The sequence below is a fragment of the Eschrichtius robustus genome, chromosome 2 (assembly GCF_028021215.1).
Source record: "Eschrichtius robustus isolate mEscRob2 chromosome 2, mEscRob2.pri, whole genome shotgun sequence".
NCBI classification, from domain to species: Eukaryota; Metazoa; Chordata; class Mammalia; order Artiodactyla; family Eschrichtiidae; genus Eschrichtius; species Eschrichtius robustus.
The window spans coordinates 60,008,287-60,035,317 of NC_090825.1; the positions used below are offsets into that span (position 1 = coordinate 60,008,287).

General features: G+C 38.4%; 1 protein-coding gene across 1 annotated transcript in view; it reads left to right on the forward strand.

Annotated features, from left to right (window-relative positions):
• IQGAP2 (IQ motif containing GTPase activating protein 2) overlaps positions 1–27,031 on the forward strand; it is a 289,746-nt gene that overhangs the window by 152,779 nt on the left and 109,936 nt on the right. The window contains exons 5-9 of the mRNA XM_068535530.1: positions 1,163–1,239; positions 13,957–14,024; positions 14,353–14,466; positions 15,072–15,250; positions 18,229–18,316. Coding sequence (XP_068391631.1) covers positions 1,163–1,239; positions 13,957–14,024; positions 14,353–14,466; positions 15,072–15,250; positions 18,229–18,316 — 526 coding nt within the window. The remainder of the gene's footprint in view (positions 1–1,162; positions 1,240–13,956; positions 14,025–14,352; positions 14,467–15,071; positions 15,251–18,228; positions 18,317–27,031) is intronic.

Below are 27,031 nucleotides of genomic sequence, written 5' to 3' on the forward strand. Positions count from 1 at the left end.
TTTCAATGTCCAGTAGAAAATTGTGCTTGAGTATCAAGTACTACCATATGGTACATGATTTAATTTTAGTTTTTATGTCAAATTTTATAAAATATTTATTGAAAGCAAGTAATGCCAACAAGCTTATCTTAATCTCAGAAGCTTCAATCCTATTTACTCATTTTTGGTGCCCCATTCTGAAATCGGTTTCTTATTAGGCTTTTAGTTTCAAGCTCAAGAAGAGTATAAAGGTGTATTAAAAGTTTTAGTGTTCAGACTTCTCAGTCTACTAACTCCATACATAGATGGTTATCCGGAAGAAGCAATCAGGTGCTCAGAAAATGCAGGGATATTTATTGTAGTGACTTATAATAGAGACAAAATTGGGGGTAAAAAATTGTTCAACCCTGGAGAACTGGTTATAATTATGGTTCAAAAATGTCAAAGTTTCATATGCATCTATTTAGAAATAATGTTCTTAGTAATGAAGGGAATGGAAAACAGTCATGTTCTATTAAGTGTTAAATAGGTTTATAATACATGCAGTTTAGTTTTTAAACACACATACATAAACATAAAAAATCAGAGACATACAGAAAAAAGACTGGAAGAAAATATACCAAAATGCTAATAGTGACAATCTGGAGGTGGGGTTATAGGTATTTTTCTTTCATACTTTATCTACTTTCCAGATTTTATTCAGCGAAAATGGATACTTTTCTTTTTTCTGCTTAAAGTAATACATGCATATGTGTGCATTGTATGTGTGTACACACATGTTTACAGAACTGTGTAGCCAAGTTCTTAACAACATAATAAAATGCTTTCAAGAGGACACCCTTCTCTGGGCAGGCACAAGAGTGACTCTGATACAGAAAGCAAAGCCTACACGGGCTCATGCCTTGTGCAGTGAAACTGCTACCCAGTCCTGTGGACAAAGCCTTCTTGCAGTGGCTGACTGTGAATCCCCCACTCTCCTGAGCCACTAGGAGGCGCTGTCAGGCAGGGGACCAGATGCAGTGATTGGTCCGCATGAAGAACAAGATGAGGCACAACTGGAGTTTCCTCTTCATTTAAATAAATATAGAACAGCAAGGACAATCAGAGTAGGGTCATTTGGGAGAGTTAAAATAATTGTACAAAGCAATACATAATAAACACATTTTTCCCTTTTGTTTTCCAGATATTTTACCCAGAAACAACAGATGTCTATGACCGGAAAAACATACCACGAATGATATATTGCATTCACGCACTGAGGTAGGAAAAAAAAATACATTTGAAGTCTAGGAAGTAAATTTAAATAAAACCACAATTTCAGTTTCGAAAGAGAGCTCTTTTGTTTTTCAAGTTTTTTTTAATAATCTGAACTTTTTTTAGATTGAGTTGTTCTAAATTTGCTGGTATAAAATTAAGGTAATTGTCACATAAAAACAATACTTGAACTTGAAAAATATTTTTCTGTTTTTTTAATCCACTTCAAAATAGAAAACCAGAAAATGAATGAAAGACCTGTGAGTATAATAAGGAGAAAATTTTAATTGAAATTTCTAGGACTCTGATAATAATGTGCTACCATATTCTTGAGTTATGATCTACTTTATAAATATAGCCAAAATACATCAAATGAACAGCTTTAATAGTCATACATTTGGTTTTCATACTATTAAAATCATTAGCTTGGCTCAATTCTTAGCATAGATTAATAAAAATCACTATAAAAAAGTCTTTTGAACTTTCGTTCACTAGAACTTGTACTGTAAGGGTAAAGAAGAAACTTAGAAGTTGCTTTAAATTAGTCAAATCGCGATACATTCATTTTTTTAAAGCAATTCTTTGATATCTTAATTTTTTTAAATACTGAATTTCTACCGGTCACAGATTGTTTCTTACCTTATTGGCCTGGGAGCAATGTGATTTTTAGACGGTAACAAAAATGATTCTAAAAATCCAGTTTGTGGCTGTTGTCTTGTGTGTACACAGGTAATGGCTGGAAGGCTTCATGTCTAATTAAATTTTAAATTTCTTTTAGAACATCTGCCTTGTGTTTAAATCACTAGAAGTCATTTTCCTGGCAGAGTCTTCAGCCTAGAGGTTTATATTAACTTCTTCCTGGCTTTCTTCCTCTCCAAAGGAGAAGATTTTTATAATAATTCATTACAATGCTGGCTTACTAAAGAATTTTGATTATGTCAAATAATTTGACTCTCCCACCCCGTCAGTCCTTATGAGATTTCTTTGGAAGATGACAGTTGCTTGAAATACAGACCAAATGTAGGTGTCTATTCTGTGATTTCTTTTTACTCTAGTAATTTAGGACAACCGGGAAAAAACCGCTTCTATGCCTGCCCCCTCGTATGTGGCTAGTATATCATTATTCCAGCAGGTTTTCTAAAAGCTTTTTGTGCACAAGTGCTCATTTTGAGGAATATTATCAAATGTGTTGCCCAACATTCTTGGTCAAATGCTTTTCAGTGCCTAGAATCATCACTTAACACTTTGTGATCTGCTAAGCCAGCCATTAGTTAATCATTATGGTATCCATGCATCAGGGTGCTAATCTCCAAATCCACAGCCTGCTCATGGGTGTCTTCTGTAAGCTTAAATGCATTTCCTGCAGTGGACACCTGGGGTGTTAATGTAAGCAGCTTATAAAGAAATGGTGCGCTAAGTTCCTTTCTGGTGATGTCACTGTTGTAAAGAAGTTACAGAGAACAGCACCGAGGCTTACAAATGTATGCCTGCCATAGTTTTAACAATGGCTTGAACAGCTTGGTAAACAAAGAGAAGGCAACTTCTTGCTTTCTCCGACTGTTTTTCTCAGGTATTTAGTTACTCATCCTGGAAGTCTCCGTTACTGGAGCAGATTCCTGCCGAATGTTATTCACCAGATCTGACCTTAAGTAGGAATTTTAAAAGTAGGATCTCGAAAAGCAATATTCTCTTAATAAACGGCATTCTCCGGGAGACTCTCCTTCACTTTTCTCTGTTCTAAACTTACTGTATGGCTGCTCCTTGATAGGGAACGGAGAAGTCTCAGGTGTATCTAAAGTTTTTTCTATCAAAACGTTTTCCTGCTATGGTTTAGAATGCAGTCAGTTACTCAGACGAGGCTGATATTCTGTTCTGTTGGGCCAGACACATGTGGAAGCTGGGTAGCAGAGCCTTTCATAAGTACAGTGGGTTTGGCCTCACTGCATGATGAGAAGTGGTGCTGAAAATGAACAAAGACTTCCTCAGCCGTTATATCCTGGCTGCAGATACAGCAGTGTTGCTGGTGTAGAGAGCTGGCATTACCTGCCAGGGAATTAAGCAGGTCAGAAGTTCTGATTATAGATCAGGAGCCAGGCCGGAAGATCCTCTGTCTTCCCCTTGCCCCAACCTGTGGGCCTGACTTGATCTACAGAGTTCACGCCTGGCCCTGCCAGCTGGTCTTCTGTTCCCTGTCTTCTTTTTTTTTTTTAACATCTTTATTGGAGTATAATTGCTTTACAATGGTGTGTTAGTGTTCCCTGTCTTCTTGATTTGGGCTTAACAACCTCATTAAGATGCCCTGGGTTCTTGCCCTTGCTTCCTGCTTGTGTCTACTTTTCCCTTTTCCTGCCTGCCTCACTTTTCACTTGATTTCTAACTCCCGTGCCCAGGCCTGCCATTCATCACTCTCTCTGTCAGTTCAGCTGGGTGTTCTCAAGCCCAGACTCCAGCCAGTGTTAGCACAGCGGCCCCACTGGGAATCCTGAAGCTCTGCCTAATGTAGAGACTCACCTCAGTAATGAGTGGCCTCATGCTCTTTTCAAAGAAATGTTTATCATCTTCTCCTTATTTAAAATAAAAAGTATGTTCATTGTAGAAAACATTGGAAAATTTGAAACTGAGTCCCCCTGAAACCAAGTTCTTCTGGCAAGTTTATGATTAACCTCTCTATCTAAAACTTTATTCCCTTTCTTATCCTGCACCTGTTCCCCCTCAAGATTGAGGAGTCTCAAAGAAATGGATGGGTTAAATCTGAGCAGGACCCTCTGGGGCCTTCCTGGGTACAGAACCCCCCTCCATGTCCCCTGTCTCTTGTGGACAGAAAAAAAAGACTTTAGTTTCCTAGGCCTTCCCCCAGTTCCAAAGAGCAGGCTCAAGTAGTAAATGATTAGGACACAGGACTCCTAGTTCCTCCTGAAGGGATATAGATAACAATCTGATGCATATCTCTTGAGTTCTGCGGAAACTAAGACCCTCAGCCCGGTAGAGGATGGTGACTACATGCTGAGCACAAGCACATAGACCTCAGACTGGTTGGAACCAGAAGGTTGAGATTCCCAGAACATCACCCTGTTACCTCACCACCAACCAATCCGAGCTGATCCTGCATTCTAGGACCCTCTCCCCTAACATTGTCTTTAAAACCCTTGCCTGAAAGCCATCAGAGGGTTCGGGTCTTTTGAGCACAAGCTGCCCGTTCTCCTTGCTTGGCCCTGCAATAAACCTTTCTCTGCTCCAGACGCTGACATTTCAGTACCAAGTGACAACGACTGTTTGTAACTATTTTGGTGTTTTGGACTTAAAAAATATATATGGCATGTTTTCCTTTTGTGGCTTTATTTGGAATATTTAAAGCCTGCACAATAAAAGGAGCCACCTCACAGAGTGAGAGCCTTGCTAACGAGTTACTTCTAATTTTTTTTCTGTCTGGAGGCCATGGAGAAGAACACTTTTTGCCTGTTATTTATTGCTCAATGTATTAAGCAACTGTTAAATGTTTAAACATTATACAATTGAATTCCTTTAAATTATTAAATTTAGTAGATTGCTTTCTTTTTTAAAAGATTTTTTTTTTTTGATGTGGACCATTTTTTTAAAGTCTTTATTGAATTTGTTACAATATTGCTTCTGTGTTATGTTTTTTGGATTTTTGGCCACGAGGCATGTGGGATCTTAGCTCCCTGACCAGGGATCGAACCTACACCCCCTGCATTGGAAGGCAAAGTCTTAACCACTGGACTGCCAGGAAAGTCCCAGTAGACTGCTTTTTTGAACACCTCAGATACCTTAAAACAGAAATAAAATGCCCAGATACATTATTACAAACTTACTACACTTAAACCTATCCTAAAAGATCCATACTACAAGTTTCACTCGTATTTTTGTTATTTATCCACTAATTTTTTTTTAAACAGGAAGTTTGCTAACCTCTCATTTTATTATTATTTTTATTTATTTATTTTTGGCTGCGTCAGGTCTTAGTTGCGGCACGCAGGATCTTTCGTTGCGGCGCACGGGCTTCTCTCTAATTGTGGCACACAGGCTCAGTAGTTGCGGCACGTAGGCTAAGTTGCCCTGCAGCATGTGGGATCTCAGTTCCCCAACCAGGGATCGAACCCACATCCCCTGCATTCTAAGGCAGATTCTTAACCACTGGACCACCAGGGAAGTCCCTCCACTAATTTTGACTCATCCTAGGGCTATAATATTTTGATACCTACCCAGAGTTCACATGGTTACCAGAAACAGGATACCTCTTCAGACCCACTCAGGTTACAGATCTGGTTTCTGACCAATCAATTGCCAGTCGGAACATGGTGCCAGTTTAGGTTCTTCTCCTAAGGTGAGTCCAGCCTTGGCCACCAGGCATCAGACTCAACTTGATTTGTGAAATCAGCCAGACCTTGTCATTTTTCTGTATATGGCTTTCGGGTAGGTTTTTATTTACCATCCAGTCTCCATCCCCTGTCACCCAGAAATGATTTACTTCCATGTCTTACTTGGCCAGTGTTACATAACCCATTGTCCTGTCATCATGATGTATTGGCCTGGTGTGTTAACATTATTAAAAGCTGATGCATGCCTTTTGAATATTTTCTTGAAATTAGTTGGGCATTCTAGAGGTTTCTCCCCCAGGAGATGAGGGATGGACTCTGCTTGATGCTCTCTGGGACCACTTGGCTGATAGCATCTGGGATCCTGTTTCTGGATCCTCTCTCTGCTTGGCTATTGACGGTGACCATCAGTGGTGAACCCTCTTTTCATCTGGCTATTTTTGTCACCACCTGTGCTCCTCAGTCTGTTTTTATCTTGGGACACTTCCGTGGTTTTCCCGACTGTTTGGCTTACTCAGAGTTCCTGGTCTTTATTCTTTCTTGTAGTATAAATAGTACAAAAACAAGCACATATTTATACACTATAGACAGACATAGAAAAAACAAAGCACCTGTATTTTAATGACACTTCCCAACTTATTAAAATCCATACAAATATTATGTGTGTCTTATTTTATCTCTGTATTACAACTTCCTTTTCGTATGCTTCACACCATTCTCCTTTGAACATCGTTTTGAACTCCAGGCCTTTCTCAGATCTAACCAAGGTTAGTGTCTTCTTTTTTGATGAACCAGATTGCTTCCATTTTGTCCTGGGACCTCTTTCTGGTCAGCTCCTTGGTCCTTGTAGCTCTGTCCCTGACATTTCTTTGAAATATCCTTGCTTTGTGGTCACAAGAGGATGTTCCAATCCTGCCCTGATTATTCCTGCCTTAGGGTGTAGAATCAGCTACCCTTCAAGGATTCCTTTTAAAGTCATGTGTTTGTAACAATTTTCGTAGCTTAACGGATGAGGGTTCTGGATTCTGCTTTCTTACTGAATAAAGTTTATTTGACGGTTAAGATTCTGCTGCACTGACAGCAACAAGGTAAAGGCATGCCTGCCTGCCCTCTGGGTAAGGGTGACTGTTCCTGCTGCAGATTATGTGGCTGCTGTCCGGTGGTCATGTTTTCAGATGCAGTGAAGATGCCCAAATAGCACACCTTCGAGGCTTGAATTTGTGAAAGTGGCTGTGGCAGCCCCACTTCCGGTTGGCCAACTGTTCCAAGTACCCTGACTGCTTTGTGAAGAAGGCCTCCTCTACCAGGTCTCCCACAAGGTCAGGTGGCTGCTTTGCTAACCAGGTTGCCTTTGAACCAGTTCCTCAGGTACAAAGTTAATGCATATGTTTTCTTGTCTTATACTCCCTTCCCTTGGGACCCTTTTCCTGTTAAGAAACCAATTGACGCCTTATACCAGATTGCTTGCATCTTGGACAGAGAACATATTTGCCTTTATGAATAGGTTCCTAGAGATAGCTCCTTAACCCCAAGGACAGACTGTCATCCTGTGTTCTCAGGAGGGAGATCTAGAGGAGGCAGGATTTGGGATTAAGGTGAGGGAGGGCAGTTGCACCTGCCATATCTTTCAAAATTCTCTCCACTGTTTGTCCCATCTTCTCTCTCCCTCTTCCTATCCCAGTTTAGTATTATGGCTCTACCTTTCCATCCTACTAAATTCTAAGCTCTTTGAGGCTGTAAACCATGTCTTGTCACCTAACACAGCACATGCACCATTGATTCCAACTTGAAGTCTCTGGAGTTTGTGTTTTTAACCTTTCAGTTGGTTTAACTGAACTTATTTTTCTATGATAAGACTGCCTCAAGATTCCCTTCACTTTTTATTGAAAGTTAGGTATAGAATGCTGGATTTTGACATGATATTAATAGGGACACATGTGACTGTAAGATGGAAACATAATTTTGTTCTGTGGGTAAAACCATTTAAAACATGGAGTCAGTAAGGGGAAATAGTAAAAGATTCTTAGTGTTGAAAGTGGGGAAACCACTGTGATAGGTTATTAATAAGTGGTTTGTATGAAGACTTAAGTAACAGGATAATAGCAATAATAAAAACAAAGACTAACACTTACTGAGCTTTTAATTACATGCCTGGCACTGTTCCAAGTACTTTACAGGTATAATCTCATTTAATCCTCACGACATACCTTTTCTGTACACACTGCTATTAGTCTCATAACCACAGCAGTTGAGGCACAGAGAGGCTGGCCGAGGTCACACAGCTAGTGGCAGAGTTGGGATTCACACCCAGGCTGTGTGGCCCCAGAACCTGCACTGTTACTGAGGCAGCCAGTCATTGGCATCAAAAGGGAGTCCAGTATTTCCATTACTACTTAGAAAATGAAAAGAACAGTGGCATCAGACTTGAACTTCAGCACAGGTCTCTAAGCTGTTATATTTAGGATATTTATAAAGGAAGAATCCCAGAACTTCAGAACTGGAAGGACCTTGGGTTGTTGAGTCCAGATCCTTCATTTCACAGATGAGGGAACTGAAGGATTAGGTTATGTGACTTGCTCAGAGTCACACATTGAGATATTGCCAGTCTGTGGCCAGGATCCAGGGCTTGACTCCAGTTCCGTCTTCTTTCTGGTCAGCCGTAAGGCTTTGATTTACAAACATTCATCTCCCATGTTATAGCATAAAATGAACTACGTATGATGTGCTCCAGAAAAGTTGAAATAAATTCAGCCTCTGCCTTTTAAGTTTGTATTTTATTACTGTAGCACCTCTTAATGTATATATTGAAAGTAGTAGAAAAAAACTCTAATAGGTGTGTGTGTGTGTGTGTGTGTGTTTACTTTCTTTATTGCTTCCCGTACTTGAACTGATATTATCAGTACAAATGGGAGCACATGGGCCAGTGAGGCTTTTGCTGCCTTAGGGCAACCCCTCTGTAACTGGCCTCTATCAGCAACACAAATGTACTGTACCTTTAGGGCGATAAAAAGCTAGCTATTTCACACCAAGTGCTTTCTTATACATGGAAAGCAATGGTGACATTAATTCCTCAGCTTCCTTTAGAATGCTGTCAGCTTCTTTGTGTTGCCTGTTAGGCACTAAAGCTGCTTAATAAATTCAGTGTTGAAGAGCTCCAAGAAATTGGTGATTGGGCAGGCTTCTTTTTTTTCTTTTAACGACTAAGATTCTGGATTTCCTATATACTTCAGGTAATGAATTCCCTCATTTGAATTTAAATGCTTGGGAAGGAGTGGGCTGCTATTGCTGATTCTTTTCATCATGGGAATACTGAATAAGTTCAGTTTCCTGAGTAAACATTTGCCCTTTAGACTAACTTGCTTGGAAGCACCTCCCACACAGATTCAGTACATAACTCCCACACTATGAAAAGTCATCTTTTCAAACTTCAACCTCAGAGATAAAGTAAATGTTGAAATCTTAAGCCAAATAAAAAATACACATTAACATTTAAAAAAACATTTTTGGTAAAAGTATGTAAAGGCAAATGAGATTTCTACCTGATCCTGACTAGCTTAGGAAAAGCTGATTTGAGATAAATCAAACTCGATTTTTCTATTCAAAAGGTAACTAACTTCACAGCTCCACCGTGTGGTAACTTTTAGTTAAACCAGGATGTTTGCTTATCGTGAGATTTACATTATGCAGCATACAATTATACAGCATACAATGGAGAAGTAAAAAGTATAATCAGAAATAGTCTTCTAATTTCTTTAGTACCATAGGGGAACATTAACACTTTTGTTAGTGTAATTAATTTAGTTCATATTACCAACAAACCTATGTTTTGTGGAAGACTAAATACCTTTATTTTAGGGACAGCACAGTAGAGTAAAATATTTTTTGTACAGTAGATATTCCATAAATAGTAATTAAATGAATGACCGGGTAAACAAAGGAGATGCAGTGGAAACAGTTGTGTCAAGATATTTGAGCATGGTTGTCTTTCTTTTTACAAAACTGACATGAAATGACTAAAGTAGTAGGTTTTGTTTTGTTTTTTAAATCATCTGCAGTAAGAAAGAATGCTATCCATTGATCAGAAAATTAGATAACTCCTGACAGAAAGCAAACAGACAGGTTTGGATTGACTGAGAAATAAGACAGAAGACCACAGCCCAGAAACCACTGAGCCATTGCAGCAGAGCTCAGAGCTGCTATGGGGTTTGCTCCAAGCAGAGATGGAAAAGGAGAGCCCCTAAGCCAGCATAATTGGGCTTAGACCCGCTGAGCCTTCCCTAAGGCAGCAAGTGTAGATGCTGGTGGCAGGGTAGCACACGAGTACGCAAGGTAGCTAATGACTGCAGGAAGACACAGGGAACCCCAGTCTAAGAAGACAAGACACCGGGCACCCTCTGGGCATCAGCCCCGTTGTTCCCCTACCGTCTCCCTAAGGCTGGCTTCTGTCATGGGGACCTGCAATCAACAGTGACAAGCAACAAGTCTCAAACCTTAAGATGAGCCCCAAATTAGGAAATACCAGACATTTGAAGGAAACCAATGCTATGAAAGAGGAATTACATTCAACAAACAGAACCAGCACCCAAGGAAGAAATGAAAATAGTAACATATGTGCACTTAGTGAGTCATTCATTTTCTCTATTTAGCAAATATGCTTATACATAGCAAAATCAAAGATAAAACTAAGAAAGGAAAATTGGATGTAGATTAATTTAGAAAATAATAAAATTTAGTTATCTAAACTTTTGGTGCATAATATGAAAATTTAAAAATGCATCTAAAATTCTAGATTATCTCAACATTACATAGGTGGGGAAATAGAAGTAGAAATATATTAAGGATAGTAAGTATTCATTAGCTTAGGCTTTGATGCAAGAATAGAAGTTTAAAGTATGTTAAAACTAGCAGAATATTAATGCAATACACATCATAAATACACACATATATAAAATGTGTTAGAAGACATTTTATGGGTGTCTCCTAGTTAAATTTTACTGTGGCATTTTCGAAGTTTTCCCCATTGAATTATTTTTATTTATTTTTTGTCAGTTAGTTCAGGTGTTTTTTTTAATTTAGTTGTAAAAGGGAAGAAGAAGCTACAAACTACAGGTACTGTGAAAGAATGGAAGTAATAAAATGATACATTTTTGATAATTTATGGATCTATTTTTATTTTTTCAAGTATGGCTTGATTTTATTTTCCTAGAATTCTTTTGTAGCTTTGCCATACCTGTCTGTTTAATTCTGTTGAATTTTGTCGTTCCTGTTACTAGAAAGGAACGTGTGACTAGCTTGACATTTTATTTGTTCCACATGACATGAGCTCCCTTTTACCTGGAATATTTTTCCCATGTGATAAATAGTGAATTGGTTCATAAAATATTATGGTTTTGGAAATGTCAGCGTACTAGTTTTAATTACAATGACTTGTTTGGCATGAACCTTTGGTAGTAAAGTCTTTAGCGGCTGTATAGTTTTATATCCTTGACAATCTCTAAAGACCTAGAATTTGAACTAAGGAATGGGGGCTTCCCTGGTGGCGCAGTGGTTAAGAATCCGCCTGCCAAGGCTAGGGGACACGGGTTCGAGCCCTGGTCCGGGAAGATCCCACATGCCGCAGAGCAGCTCAGCCCATTTGCCACAACTACTGAGCCTGTGCTCTAGAGCCCACGAGCCACAACTACTGAAGCCCGCACGCCTAGAGCCCATGCTCCGCAACAAGAGAAGCCACCACAATGAGAAGCCCGCGCACCGCAAAGAAGAGTGGCCCCCGCTTGTCACAACTAGAGAAAGCCTGCATGCAGCAACAAAGACCCAACGCAGCCAAAAATAAAATAAGTTTTTTAAAAAATAAAAATAAACTAAAGAATGTATCCTGTCTTTCTAGCTTTGAATGATGAATACATAATGTCTGTTTTACATTGAATGACTTTCAGAGTCTAATATGTTTTTCCCTCATGAATAAGATATGAATATCATATTGGAATTTAGTAGTAAAATTAAAATTACCATATATTTAAAATGTCATTTGTTCATTGTCCGTTGGTTGTGGTTTTGAGGGAAAAGAGGGGAAAACCAGAGAAAGGTAAATCTCCCCAGAAAACAATCTTGAAAATTCAAAAATTCATTAATATGCATTTCCTGGAAGAAATGGAAATGGCCAAATACGAGAATGAAAAATGCTTACCCTCACAATGAACAAAATGTAATGTAGACTTAAATGACATTTTTTGGCTACCGACAGGTAAGGTTTTCATTGATAGAGTCGGGTGCTGTTAAGGGGACAAAGAAAATGGCGTTTTCATGGATTGGTGGTAGAGTGGGGCCATGCCCATCACCTGGGTCTTAGGTTCAATTACACATTCAGACTCTCATGACTGCCTGCCTCATGTCACGTTGGTTAGCAGATGCTCAGAAAGATAGAGCCAGCCAGGAAATACAACCTGCCAGCAGGACAGCATCAAGTATTTGCTCTTCAGTGGGAGGCTTCCCAACACCCCATGTAGTTGTCCACACAGCCATCTAGAAGCTGTTCTCTTTGGTACCCCAAGTGATAACTTGGGTGCGAAGGAGTGAGAGTCATATTGGTAGTTGCAGAAGGCTCCCTAGCTGTAAGCCTCAGTCCCCAGGAGCCAGTATCTATTGCAACAGCTCCATAGCGTGGCTTCCAAGTTTCCTGCAAGAAGTGTGCCAGTTATAAGAGTCACTGGACTTAGGAACACCTGAAATGTATAAAGCCTATTTATGATTCCTTCTAGTCAAGATGCAATTTCCCAGTCAGGGGTTGTTTTTCTCCTAAGCCATGGTGCCTGGTAGCATGGTTGTCAGTATATCTTTATTGCATTCTTGGGGGAACAGAGCTAGAAAGTTAAACATCACCTTCTATTGCAGAAGGGAAAGGGGTTTTGTTAATCCTTTACTCACAGAGAATAAATGAGTATAATCTCTTTCCAAGAACACAATTTGATAAAATATATTGAAAGCTTTGTGCATATATCCTTTCAATTTGACAATTTTGTTTATAGGGATTTATGTGATGAATAAGATATATGCACAAAGGTGTATCTATATATGTAGGGTCACTGCAACATTATTATAGTGGATAATTAATGACCATCTAAATGCTCAGCAATTGGTTAAGTAAATTATAGTACATTCATATTATAGAATACTATGAGTTTATGGAATAGATATTTCTAGAAACAACATTAAAAGGATTTATATCAAAATATTTAACTCCAGGTGATGATTTTCTATGTATTTTTTAACCATGGATCACTAATTTTTAACTTTGGTCACATATTGCTTTTCTAAGTGATTATTTTTTACAGATGGTCAAAAAATTTTATTTCAGTGCATGCTGCTTACACTGATTAATCATTCATTTTAAGAGTTTCATTCCATTAAGAAGGCTTGATCTTGAACTTCTTTAATGAAATTTTATATTTTATAAACTAAGATCTATCTCACATCAACATCTGAAGTGAGTCTTGAAGTACTTCAAACCGTCAAAATCATTCTCCGTTCATTTTCCCATATATGTTATGTGTAATTCTAACTTCTTATTAAATCTCCTAAGTTATAAATCCGTCAGAACTGATATTAAGTAAATACAGAATTTTTTAGTTGGACTGTAGAATTAATCTTGGGGGCTGGGAAGGTGAAGACAAATATGGAGCAGAAATTATGGCTCAGTGATGAAAAGTCATATAACCATATATTTTCATCTTCTTTGGTAGAATTTAGATGTCAGACTCCAGCTTCTTTTGTCAAATTATGGGCAGGTTGGGGACCATCATTGCTTCCTATTGAATTTTTAAAAAATATGTACACTTTGCTCTGCATCTTCCATTTATTAATATATCCACATCGTGGTTTGTCTTTAACATCATTCCATCCACCAGTAGTCTTGCTGCTCTATTTACTGGTTCAGAATGTATAAAACAAATGTTTCCTCAAGGGATATATGGTACTTGGAGGTGTATATAGGAATGAAAAGGAAAATATAATTTGAGCTATACTCTATAAACAAAATAAAATCATGTGTTGATAATATCCAAAGAAATGTTTACTGTGTTAGTTACTTGCTGTTTTGTGTTAATTGTGTTCCTTTTTCTCCCTACAACTGGGTGATCAGGTTAGTTGGCCCTGTGGAAGTGCTGTGTACTACAGAGGACCAGTCTTTGGGACATTGACTGGGGTTCTAGTCTTGGTCCCACTAGGGACTGTGTTACCTCGGGACTCAGTTTCCTCATCTGTAAGATGAATGGATTAGATGAGATGATCTCTTCGGTGTTTCTCAACTAAAAAAGCCCTTAAGATTTATGTAATTTTTAGCTCTAAGATCTACATGATAAAGTTTCTGACAGCTTTATGGTTTCTCTTTCAGTTTGTATCTGTTCAAACTAGGAATTGCACCCCAGATCCCGGATTTGTTGGGCAAAGTAGACTTCACAGGTACTATTCCTTATCTTGATAATTTTTTACAATATGGTTATTAAGAAAATGTAGCAATATATTTTTTTTCATTTCGATATTATTGATTCCCTTTTTTTTTTCTCATATTGATCAGAGGAGAAAACTTGCTTATTATCTTGTTTATACTCTATTGGGTTTCTGTTTCCCCACATTTGTGAAATGAGAAACCAAGGCTGGCTTCTTCCTAAGGTTCTTGTTTAGAACTGACCCCACGTTCTTGATGAAGACATTTCTTAACACAAATATATTCATTCCTGCCTCCATCTCTGTGGCTTTCATTGATTTTTTTGTTGTTGTTCTTTTTCAGAGGAGGAAATCAGTAATATGAGAAAGGAGCTTGAGAAATATGGAATACAGATGCCATCTTTCAGCAAAATAGGTGGTATTCTGGCTAATGAACTGTCCGTGGATGAAGCTGCATGTAAGTCTACTTAAAATTCAAACTTGCCAATGACTTGAGACTTACCTATTCTTGATTTTGGTTATAGGATTTTGGTTATAAGAAATAGGATATTTAGAAGATATTATAAGCATAATATTTAGAATATATTATAATATATTTTATTATATGTATTATAGATGGTTAATTTGAGCACATCAGAACATAACCAAGTAATTAACTTTGGACTCTAGACATCCACTTGTGTAATGTGATTTAAGACGTTACAGAAATGTCTTCATTCTCCAAAACGTTTCTCTGCTATGTCCTTAAATTTTAGTGGCAGGGTACTCACTGCTGTGAGTCTTTCCGTGTCAACCCCATAGTACTTGATTCATTTTAGACGTTCAGTGCAAGTCAAATAAATGAATAGGCCTTACATAACAGACACCAAGATAGGACCCAAGATAGATGGGCAGGTGGGGAGGTTGTCAGAGGGATGCTTTGTGATGTGTCTGAGGTCTCTTTGTTGAATGCTTTATTGGACCCCAAGGAAGAAAGTAAAACTGCTTAAGTTCTGCAGGGCCAGTACACCTGCCCATATTGTCTTTTGTTGATAAAGTTCTTTTTTTCTCTTTACTTTGCAGTGCATGCTGCAGTTATAGCCGTTAATGAAGCTATTGAGAAAGGAATAACCGAGCAGACCATTATAACACTAAGAAACCCAAATGCAGTTTTGACTTTAGTGGATGACAACCTTGCACAGGAATATCAGAAGGAACTCTGGGAGGCCAAGAAGAGAAAAGAGGAAAATGCAAGGCTGAAGGTATTCAGTGAGATTCTGAGTGATCAATACAGTAATAAGCATAGTTATGCATTGCTAGTTTGAAAAAGCTGTAATGTTACAAGGGATTTTATTTTTTTAATTTTATTTATTTTTGGCTGCGTTGGGTCTTCGTTGCTGCACGCGGGCTTTCTCTAGTTGTGACAAGTGGGGGCTACTCTTTGTTGCGGTGCGCGGGCTTCTCATTGCAGTGGCTTCTCTTGTTGCGGAGCGTGGGCTTCAGTAGTAGCAGCACACGAGCTCAGTAGTTGCAGCATGCGGGCCCTAGAGCACGTGGGCTTCAGTAGTTGTGGCACACGGGCTCAGTAGTTGCGGCACACGGGCTCAGTATCTCCGCAGCATGTGGGATCTTCCCAGACCAGGGATCAAACCCATGTCCGCTGCATTGACAGGTGGATTCTTAACCACTGTGCCCGCAGGGAACTCCCAGCAAGGGATATTTTTAAATTCGCTGGCTGTGGTCTCTCTAGCCACAGCCCATTGGTTTGGGTGAAATGTAAGGGTTAAAGAAGACCATGCACTCCATAAGGAAATTAGGTTTCTTTTTTTTTTTTTTTTTAATCCTTTTTTTTTTTTTAACTTTTGGATTTTATTTATTTACTTATTTATCTATTTATGGCTGTGTTGGGTCTTCGTTTCTGTGCGAGGGCTTTCTCCAGTTGCAGCAAGCGGCGGCCACTCCTCATCGCGGTGCGCGGGCCTCTCATTATCGCGGCCTCTCCCGTTGCGGAGCACAGGCTCCAGACGCGCAGGCTCAGTAATTGTGGCTCACGGACCCAGTTGCTCCGCGGCATGTGGGATCCTCCCAGACCAGGGCTCGAACCCGTGTCCCCTGCACTGGCAGGCAGACTCTCAACCACTGCGCCACCAGGGAAGCCCAGGTTTCTTTTTATGATGAATATTACAGGTCACAAGGATAGAAGGTGATGTTGAAAACTTACCTAGAGGGTGTAGAAGCAGCAGATAAAGATCTTCCCTTGTTGGGTATCACCAACCTTGTATTAGCCGACTTACCTTCAGATTTATTACTAGAGGCTAATAATTGGGTGTGGTGAAGTTTAGAGAAGATGTTTTTGAATCCACTTTCCTCATATTTTCCCCATAGTTTCCCCTCATATTTGAGGAAGTGGTTTCTCTCCTCGACAAGGCAGCCGGCTCCTGATCCTCACTTCATATATCTCACCTCCTGTCTTATTAAAAACTTTGGGGCTTCCCTGGTGGCGCAGTGGTTAAGAATCAGTCTGCCAATGCAGGGGACATGGGTTCGAGCCCTGGTCCGGGAAGATCCCACATGCCGCAGAGCAACTAAGCCCGTGTGCCACAACTACTGAGCCTGCGCTCTAGAGCCCGCAATCCACAACTACTGAAGCCCACGTACCTAGAGCCCGTGCTCTGCAACAAGAGAAGCCACCGCAATGAGAAGCACGTGCACAGCAACGAAGAGTAGCCCCCGCTCGCCGCAACTAGAGAAAGCCCACACAGCAACGAAGACCCAACGCAGCCAAAAATAAAAAATAATAATAATTAAATAAATAAATTTATTAAAAAAAAAAAACTTTGCACTCCGAGATTCCACTTCCTCGCCAACTTTCCTCTCCTTCAACTCTTGCCATATCAGCTTCAGCTCTGTTACCCAAAGTAACCCGTTTATCCTAACCTTTTCTCAGTGGGTGGCTTCTGCCAGCATTGGCACACTTGCCTCACGCTGCCCCGCCTGCCTTAGATTGCCTGCCCCCCTGCCTTCTATGCTTGTGGTTCTCTTCTGCATCTTTTAATGTCTCTGCCTATTCCTCCCTCCAAATATAGGGATTCTTCCAAGTCTGTCATTGAATCACTCCTCTCTCTGTTCTTCCTCCATTGAGCTCATCCACTTGTTGAAGAAATCAGCCGTCAGCTTGCTACCAGGCCCCACTAAAGCTCCTCCAGATGCCTTCATCTCTGTGTCCCACTGGCTTTGCTCCCCACCACATTGGAAGGGTGCTCATCTTCACCCTGCCCTTCTCCTATGCATGCCTCTTGCTGACTTCCCTTTGGAATGACTCCCACATTGTTTCAGAACTCTTTTTATGTCCCCCATGTCCCATCCATCACTGTCTTCTGCTACCTTTTCTTGACAGGCTGACCTCCCTCACCTGCCTTCTAATTTCACCGCTCTTGCCTCGGCCCTGCCCCTCTTGACTTTGTCTCAGGGCTGTCTCAGCACCTTCCCCATGGGTCCCCCTGCTTCCTGTCATTCTCCAGGCCAACCCCTCTCAGAGCTAAGGTTGCAAAATTAATCTTTACCTACAGATCTGATGTCATCCCACCAGAAACCTCCCCTGATTCCCTACTGCAGGTACACGTCCTTCTGTTGGCCTTAAAAGGCTCCAGGATTCCCAACCTACCTCCGCATCTTTTTGGCTAACCCTGGACACATACTCTGTGCTATAGCCCGGCATGCCAAGCTTTCCCACCTTTGTGACCAAATCCTGTTGTCTACATCCTGCTCTCTCCTCTCCGCCTTGAATATTACTCTCTTCCTTCAGGCCCTCCTCAACTGTTGTCTCTTCTTAAAATTTTCTTTCCAACCAAGTATGTACTTCCCTAGAATATATTTTGTTCTGCTGTGTATATTTGTTATTTGTGTTCTTGATTTTGTTAGACTGAATCAGATGAAATTGCCAATAATCATCTGGTTTTGATCTACAAAAAAATGGCAATATCAAGTGGTCCAACCTAATGTTTTGCACATTAGACAATTAGGCTTTTACAGAGAGTCACTGGGTCTGTTGTTCATCTTTGTAACCCTTGCCGGCATAGCTAACCCTAGTACCCTGCACAGATCAGGCACTCTTAAATGCTTGTATTGAGTTCACATGAATATTAGCAAATGGTTTTTAGCACTCTTTAAGTTTTTACTTTTGAATATCGAGCTTTGGAAACATTTAACTTCAGGAATCAATGAAGCCTTTGTTTTGCAGAATAACTGTATTTCAGAAGAAGAAAGAGATGCATATGAAGAATTGCTGACACAAGCAGAAATCCAAGGCCATATAAATAAAGTCAACAGTGAGTAATGGATCATATGAAGGAAATGGATACTTCTAGAAGATGCAAATTTTCTTTATCCAAATCTCAGCAAAACTCTTAACTTGTATCCTTGTAAAAGTGCCTGATATGATGAAAAATCCACTAAAAGTCAGTGTTGCTCTTAATTCTGGTGTAGCATCTGCCAGTTTTCCATGGAGCTTTTCTGGCTGTCTTGTCCACAGTCCATGCAAAGTATCTCAAGCATCTTGAAGCTAGTTTGACTGTACCTTCCTGTTTCATCATAGGTACAACGTATGTCATATTTTGAACCTGTCCCTTATTGGGCTAATCTTAAAGGTTATTTAGTAAAGATTATGAGTTAAAGATTGTCATTCCTTGCCCATGATTATGGTATGGCATTCTATTGGAACCGTAAAAGCTATTATTGACACCTCTGCTCTTTATTACTTCCCAATCATTAGTCTGTAGTTTGTAAGAATTGTTTTCTTACCACTTTTGTAGCTTTGGTGCAAGTGAATAAGACTTGACAGGCCTATAAATCACATGATGGCAGGTTTGAATCCCACATCCCTGAGACTCTATGGAGTCACACAGGACAATTCTCCTTGGTACCCAGTTGTGTGGCTATAAAGAACAGAAAACTTGGGTAATTAAAATAAGTATATGCAAGTTTAGATACATTAATTTCTTTATTAGTCTTTTTCCTCTCTCTAATAAAATTTATTTTTACTTGAGGCAGTAAGGAATTCTCTTTGGCATTTATGTCCCCTAGGTCAACCTAAATAACCCATATATACCCAAAAAACAAATACATCAAAGACCAGTTAGCCCATGTAATTTAATAAAACATCTGAACCGTCTGCCAAGTTTAAATTTGGGGTGTCCACTAATTCCAGTAGTCCTAAACCCTCATCGTAACCTCCTAGATGAGCTTTGAATGAGCTTTATGGCTCTTACCACCTTCAAGGAAACGCACACCTATAGGTGTTACCCAGGAGTTCACTCCTAAGTTGCTGGTAGAGACATATTTTAAAGGCTTCAAACAGTGATCAAGGAGGCCCAGAGAAAACTGATAGAAAGGTCTAGGAGTTAACAACTGAGTGGGTTTGAGAATTTACCTCCATTTACGACTGTGGAGAGCGCTAGGATAACATTTTTTTAAGGGAACACCTTGACGTTTTGAGACGTGTGTTCCTATTCTTTTATTCTTATTAAATTTTGAACATGTTGGTGATGATACATGAAGCACAGTTTCAAGTTTCTCTTTTCTGTTCTGTCTGAAAAGTGAGAATTTCATTATGCTTGGCAGAAATGAATTACAGGAAGAAACTAATATTGCCAGCAATACCTCTGAGGTTCATAAGCTTAGTGGGGAAATGGTTCCATAGCTTTGTGCCAGCCTTTGTTTTTGAAATGTTTATAACCACTAAAATAGATTTCTTTTTTCATGTTAAATAAAATGCCTTATATAACTGTTTCAATACTCTACTAAATGACATAATTTCCTGACCACAAATTTGATGCCAAATAGACTATACTTTTTTCTTCCACTTTTAAGTAAGAGTCATGAGATGATCTGCCCTAATGCATAACCAGCTAAAATTATGAAGGGCATTGCAGTGTTTAATGGCTCTACATGCTTAGAACATGATTATTCTGAAGGTTTTGATCTCTCCCCATTGGAAAATTTATGGTCCAGTAGTACTAAAAATAGTCTTGAAAAAAATCCTCTAAAGCATACTTTAGCCAGTGACATGACGACGAGAAATTGTATGCTTTAAAATATGTCAGTGTAACTACTTGACAAGCTTTTCCCCAACCATAGAGCTTATTATATTAAAATGTTAAGGTGTCTACACTTGTAGCAGCCATGGTAATGGCAGAAGTGAAAACTGCAATGGTAATATCATGAAATCTGTTGTCAGGGGCTTCAGGTTTGTTTGAACTGCAATCATTTAACTTTGGGGTTTGGTACATGCATTTCATTCATTACATATATTCTGTTAAGATTAGGGCTTGAAATTTTGTTAAATGCAGAGTGTAAAAGAGTGGTTAAGCTTACTTTATTTTTTTAGAAGAAATGGTTCCTTAAGAGTGTTTTAAAGGATATAATTTTTCTCGTGATATTTTACCATCCAGTTTTCCAAACTCATATAATAGAGTTTTCAAAGGTGAAGCAAGATCCTATTCAGAGTAATCAGAGACACAACTGCAAGGCCTTGGATAGCTTTAACAGAGCAGCAAACATGACAAACAACTGCTGACCTTCCTTTCTGGAATTCTTTCATTTATTATACTAGTTCTAAGAATAGAAAAAAGTGTTTGGGTTCTTAGGGTCTTATTCTAACTTATTCTAAAAGTGTAAATTTTCTGGGGTGTGGCATGAAAGGTTGCATTAGTTGTATTTCCTGCTATTGAATGATGTGTCTCAGTAGAAAAGTTATTGAGCATAGCTCCTTGTGAATATAGTTTGAGAAGATAAATTGTCATCTGTTAAAAAGGGTTAGAATAATCTTAGCTGTAGTCTAGTCATGTATTAGGGAGACAGACTAATCCTTGAAAAGATCTACAAATGTATGGGTCTGTGTTATTTCTACTACCCTGAAGCCTTCTTTATAGGGCAAAATCCTGCTGGTTCTGTCCAGTTTGCTATTGCCTGGTGGCAGAGTTCATCACTCATTCTTCTATTTGGTCAGCAATTCCATTTCTGTTTTCTGGAAACTATGGTGAATTTACTGTTCCAATCACCCTGCATTTGGTCACTAAAATTCGGGTCTTTATAATCTGAACATTATAACTGGTAGAGACGTCACAGAGCTTCTGGTTGGATCAGATGATGTAAGCCAAGGCATTTCTGTGATCAGGGCCTTTTTTTTTTTTTTAAGGTTGAATGATACGGTAGTCCCCCCCTTATCCACAGTTTCTTTTTTTGCAATTTCAGTTACCTGTAGTCAACTGAGGTGTGAAAATATTAAATGGAGAATTCCAGAAATAATTCATAACTTTTAAATTACATGCTGTTCTGAGTAGCGTGACGAAATCTTGCACCATTCCACCTGGCATGTGAATCATCACTTTGTCCAGTATATCCTGCCCTTTAGTCACTTAGTAGCCATCTCAGTTACCAGATTGTCTGGTACCGTAGTGCCTGTGTTCAAGTCACCCTTATTTTACTTAATAATGGTCCAAAAGCTCAAGAGTAGTGGTGCTAGCAATTCAGATATGCCAAAGAGAAGCTGTAAAGTGCTTTCTTTAAGTGAAAAGGTGAAAGTTCTCGACTTAATAAAGAAAGAAAAAAATTGTATGGTGAAGTTGCTAAGATCTACAGTAAGAACGAATCTTCTGTGACATTGTGAAGAAGGAAAAAAATCTGTGCTAATTTTGCTGGTGGACCTTCAACTGTAAAAGTTAAGGCCACTGTGTATGATAAGTGCTTAGTTAAGATGGAAAAGGCATTAAATTTGTACAATAAAACATTTTGAGTAGGCAGGATCAAGATGGTGGATTAGGAAGGCCCTGAGCTCACTTCCTGCCAAGGACACACCAAGACTACAACAACATATAGAACAACTCTCTCTGAGAATGACCTGAGGACTAGCAGAACAGTTCTTATAAAATTAAGGATATAAAGGAAAAATGGATAAACAACAAGGTCCGACTGTATAGCACAGGGAACTATATTCAGTATCCTGTAATAAACCATAATGGAAAAGAATATGAAAAAGAATATATATATATGTATGTATACATAGATACATAGATATATAACTGAATCACTTTGCTGTACAGCAGAAACTAACCCAACATTGTAAGTCAATTATAGTTCAATATAATAAAAATTTTTTAAAAAGGATATAAGGGGAAAACCACATCAAGACAAGGAGGAGGGAAAGAGAAGTGATCTAGTCCATACCCATACCCCCAGTGTGTGACCCACAGATGGAAAGGAAGGTCACAAACATGGAGGTCCTCCCTAATGAGCAAGGGCTTCAAGCCCCACATTGGGCACTCCAGCCTTGGGGACCAGCACCGGGAAGATGAGCCTACTTATCTGCTTTTTGAAAACCAGTGGGGCTTACTACCAGGAGAGCCAGAGGGCTGTTGGAAACCCAGACGCCCTCTTAAAGGGTTCATGCACATACTTACTCGCTCTGAGTGCCAGCACAGAAACAGCATATTGAAAAGTGCCTGGTGCTCTGTCCAGCCTACCAAGGCTGCACCAGCATGCCCCCTAATCTAACTCTGGCTTCAACATATACAGACTGCATAGGAGCACTCCTACATAAGGGCACACCTTGAAGACCAGGAGAGATACCTGTTTTGCCTAATTCATAGAGACAAACACAGAAAGTCAAAGAAAATGAGGAAAATGTTCCAAATGAAAGAACAAGGTAAAACCTCCAGAGGTGGGAGAACCCTAATGAAGTGGACATAAGTAACTTTTATGATAAACAGTTCAAAGTAACAGTCATTAAAATGCTCACTGAACTTTGGAGAAAAATAGAGGAACACAGTGAAGCTTCAACAAAGAATTAGAAAATATAAAAAGAACCAATCAAAGCTGAAGAATATAATTACTGAAATGAAAAATAAATTAAAGGGAATCAACAGCAGATTATGTGATACAGAAGAACACATAAGCATCCTGGAAGACAGAATAGTGGAAATCACCCAATCAGAAATCCATAAGACAAAATTTTTAAAAATAGGAATCTTTTAGGGGACCTTTGGGACAACATCAAGTGTACTAACATTAGCATTATAGGGGTTTAGAGGAAGAGAAAGAAAGGGGCAATGTGTTTGATGAAATAATGGCTGAAAACTTCCATAACCTGGGAAAAGAAACATATCCAGGTCCAAGAAGCACAGAGAGTCCCAAACAAAATGAACCCAAAGAGATCCACACCAAAACATGTCATAATTAAAATGGCAAAATTTAAAGATAGAGAATTTTAAAGGCAACAAGGGAAAACAAAGAGTCACATTTGAGGGAACCCCCATGAGGCTATCAGCTGATACGTCAGCAGAAAGTTTGCAGGCCAGAATGGAGTTGCATGATATATTTAAACTGCTGAAAGGAAAAACATAAACAAAAACAAAACAAACAAAACCTACAACCAAGAATACTGTACCAGGCAAAGTTATCCTTCAGAACTGAAGGAGAGAGAAAGAATTTCCCCAATAAGCAAAAACCAAAAGAGGTCATCACCACTAAACTCACAAGAAATGTTAAAGGATCTTCTTTAACAAAACAAACAAAAAACAAAACCAAACAAAAAACCCAGCAAAAACAAAACCAAAAAAAGGCAATAACAAGAAATAAGAAAATACATGAAGGGAAAAATCTCACTAGTAAAGGCAAATACATTTGACCCTTGAACAACACAGGTTTAAACTGTGTGGGTCCACTTATACATGAATTTTTTTTTCAATAAGTACATTCAGTACTACATGATCTGAGGTTGGTTGAATGCACAGATGTGGAACTGTGGATACAGAGGGCTGACTATGGGACTTGAGTGTCTGCAGATTTCTGTATCCACGGCAGGCCCTGGAACCTTCTCCCATGTATACCAAGGGACAACTGTATGTGGTAAAGGCAGTGGATCAACCACTTAAAAAGCTAGTTGAGGGTTAAAAGGCAAAAGTCATAAAATCAACTATAACTACAATAAGTTATTAAAGGATACACAAAAAGATGTAAAATATGACCTCAAAAACAAAATGTGGAGGGGGAGTAAAACATGTAGACCTTTTACAATGTATTTGAATTTAAATGACTAGAGCTAGAGATACGTTGAGATCTATATATATGTATGTATATAAACTTCATAGTAACCACAAACCAAAAAAAAAAAAAAAGATAAAGAAGAGAAAGGAACCCAAACATAACACTAAACAAAATCATCAAACCACAGAGTTTAAAAGAAAAGAATAGAGAAGAACTACAAAAACCACCAGAAAACAAATAACAAAATGGCAATAAGTACATACCTATCTATAATCACTTTAAATGTAAATGAACTAAATGCCCCAATCAAAAGACATAAGGTGGCTGAATTGATTTAAAAAAAAAAAATCCCCATCTCTTTGCTGCCTACAAGAGACTCACTTCAGAGATAAAGACAACAGAGACTGTAAGTGAAGGGTAGGAAAAAGATACTCCATGCAAATGGAAATGGAAAAAAAAAGCAGGGGTAGCAATACACATACCAGACAAAATAGACTTTATTTATTTATTTTACATCTTTATTGGAGTATAATTGCTTTACACTGGTGTGTTAGTTTCTGCTTTATAACAAAGTGTATCAGCTATACATGTACACATATCCCCATATCTCTTCCCTTTTTTGTCTCCCTCCTTCCCACCCTCCCTATCCACACAGGGAGGGGGAAGGGTAATCTGGGACAAAGTGAGAGAGTGGCATGTACATATATACCCTGCCAAATGTAAAACAAAATAGACTTTAAAACAAAGATTATAACAAGAGATAAGGAAGGACGTTACATAATGATAAAGAGGTCAATCCAAGAGGAGGATGTAATATTTAAACATATATACATCTAACATAGGAGCATCTAAATATATAAAGCAAATATTAACAGACATAAAGAGAGAAATTGACAATAATACAATAATAATAGGAAACTTTAACACCCTACATACATCAATGGACAGAACATCTAGACCAAAAATCAATAAGGAAACAGTGGCCTTAAATGACTCATTAGACCAGATGGACTTAATAGATACCTACAGAACATTCTATCCCAAAACTCCAGAATATGCATTCTTTTCAATTGCCCAGGAAACATTCTCCAGGACAGATCACATGCTAGGCCACAAAGCAAGTCTCAGCAAATTTAAGAGGATAGAAATTATATCAAGCATCTTTTCTTACTGTAATGGTATAAAACTAGAAATCAATTCCAGGAAGAAAACTGGAAAAAACACAAACATGTGGAGACTAAACAACATGCTACTAAAAAAACCAATGGGTCAGTAAGGAAATCAAAAAATAGCTTGAGATGAATGAAAATAGAAATACAACTTGCCAAAATTATGGGTCATAGCAAAAGCAGATCTAAGAGGGAAGTATATAGGAATACAGGCCTATTTCAAGAAAGAAGAAAAATCTCAAATTAACAACCTAAGTTTACACCTAAAGGAATTAGAAAAAGAAGAATAAACAAAGCCCAAAGTTAGTAGAAGGAAAGAAATAACAACGATCAGAGTAGAAATAAATGAAATAGAGACCAAAACAAAACAAAAAGAACCCAGTAGAAAAGATCAGTGAAACTAAGAACTGTTTTTTTCAAAAGATAAACAAAATTAATAAACCCTTAGACTCAATCAAGAAAAAAAGAAGACCCAAATCAATAAAATTAGAAGTAAAAGAGAAGTTACAACTAATATTACAGATATACAAAGAATCATAAGAGAATACTACAAAGAATTATAAGCCAAAGTGGACAACCCAGAAGAAATGTATAAATTCCTAGAAACATAAAATCTTCCAAGACTGAATTAGGAAGAAAAAGAAAATCTGAACAGACTGATCACTAGTAATGCAATTGAGTCAGTAATTTAAAAAAAAACAAAAACAAAAACTCCAAACAAACAAAAGTCCAGGATCAGACAGCTTCACAGGTGAATTCTACTGAACATTTAAAGAAGAGTTAATACCTGTCCTTCTCAAATTATTCCAAAAAACTGAAGAGGAGGAAACACTACAAATTCATTCTATGAGGGCAGCATTACTCTGATACCAAAACCTGACAAAGACACTGCAAAAAAAGAGAAGATTACAGGTCAGTATTCCTGATGAACATAGATGCAAAAACCCTCAACAAAATATTAGCAAACTGAATTCATCAGTACATTAAAAGGATCATATATGATGATCAAGTGGAGTTTATTCCAGGGATGTGAGGATGGTTCAATATGCACAAACCGATCAACATGATATACCATATTAACAAAATGAAGGCTAAAAATCACATGATGATATGCAGAAAAAGCATTTGACAAAATCTCTCAACAAAATGGGTGGGGAGGGAACATACCTCAACCTAATAAAGGCCATTTACGACAAACCCACAGCTAACATCATACTCAGTGGCGAAAAGCTGAAAGCTTTTCCTCTAAGATCAGGAATGAGGCAAGGATGCCCATCTCACCACTTTTATTCAACATTGGTATTGGAAGCCCTAGCCACAACACCAGATAAGAAAAAGAAATAAAAGGCATCCAAATTGGAAGGGAAGAAGTAAAACTGTCACTATTTGCAGGTGAAATGATTCTGCATGTATAATACTCTAAAGACTCCACCAAAAAACCATTAGAACTAATACATGAATTCAGTAAAGTTGCAGGATACAACATTAATATACAGAATCTGTTGCATTTCTATGCACTAATAATGAACCATCAGAAAGAGAAAACAAGAAAACAATTTACAGTTGTATCAAAAAAATCTAATACCTAGGAATAAGTTGAACCAAGGAGGTGAAAGACCTGTACTCTGTAAACTAGAAGACATTAATGAAAGAAATAATGCACAAGTAAATGGGAATATATTTCATTTTCATGAATTGGAAGAATTAATATTGTTAAAATGTCCATTCTACCCAAAGCAATCTACAGATTCAATGCAATCCCTATCAGAATACCCGTGGCATTTTTCACTGAACTAGGAAAAATAATACTAAAGTTTGTATGGACCTACAAAA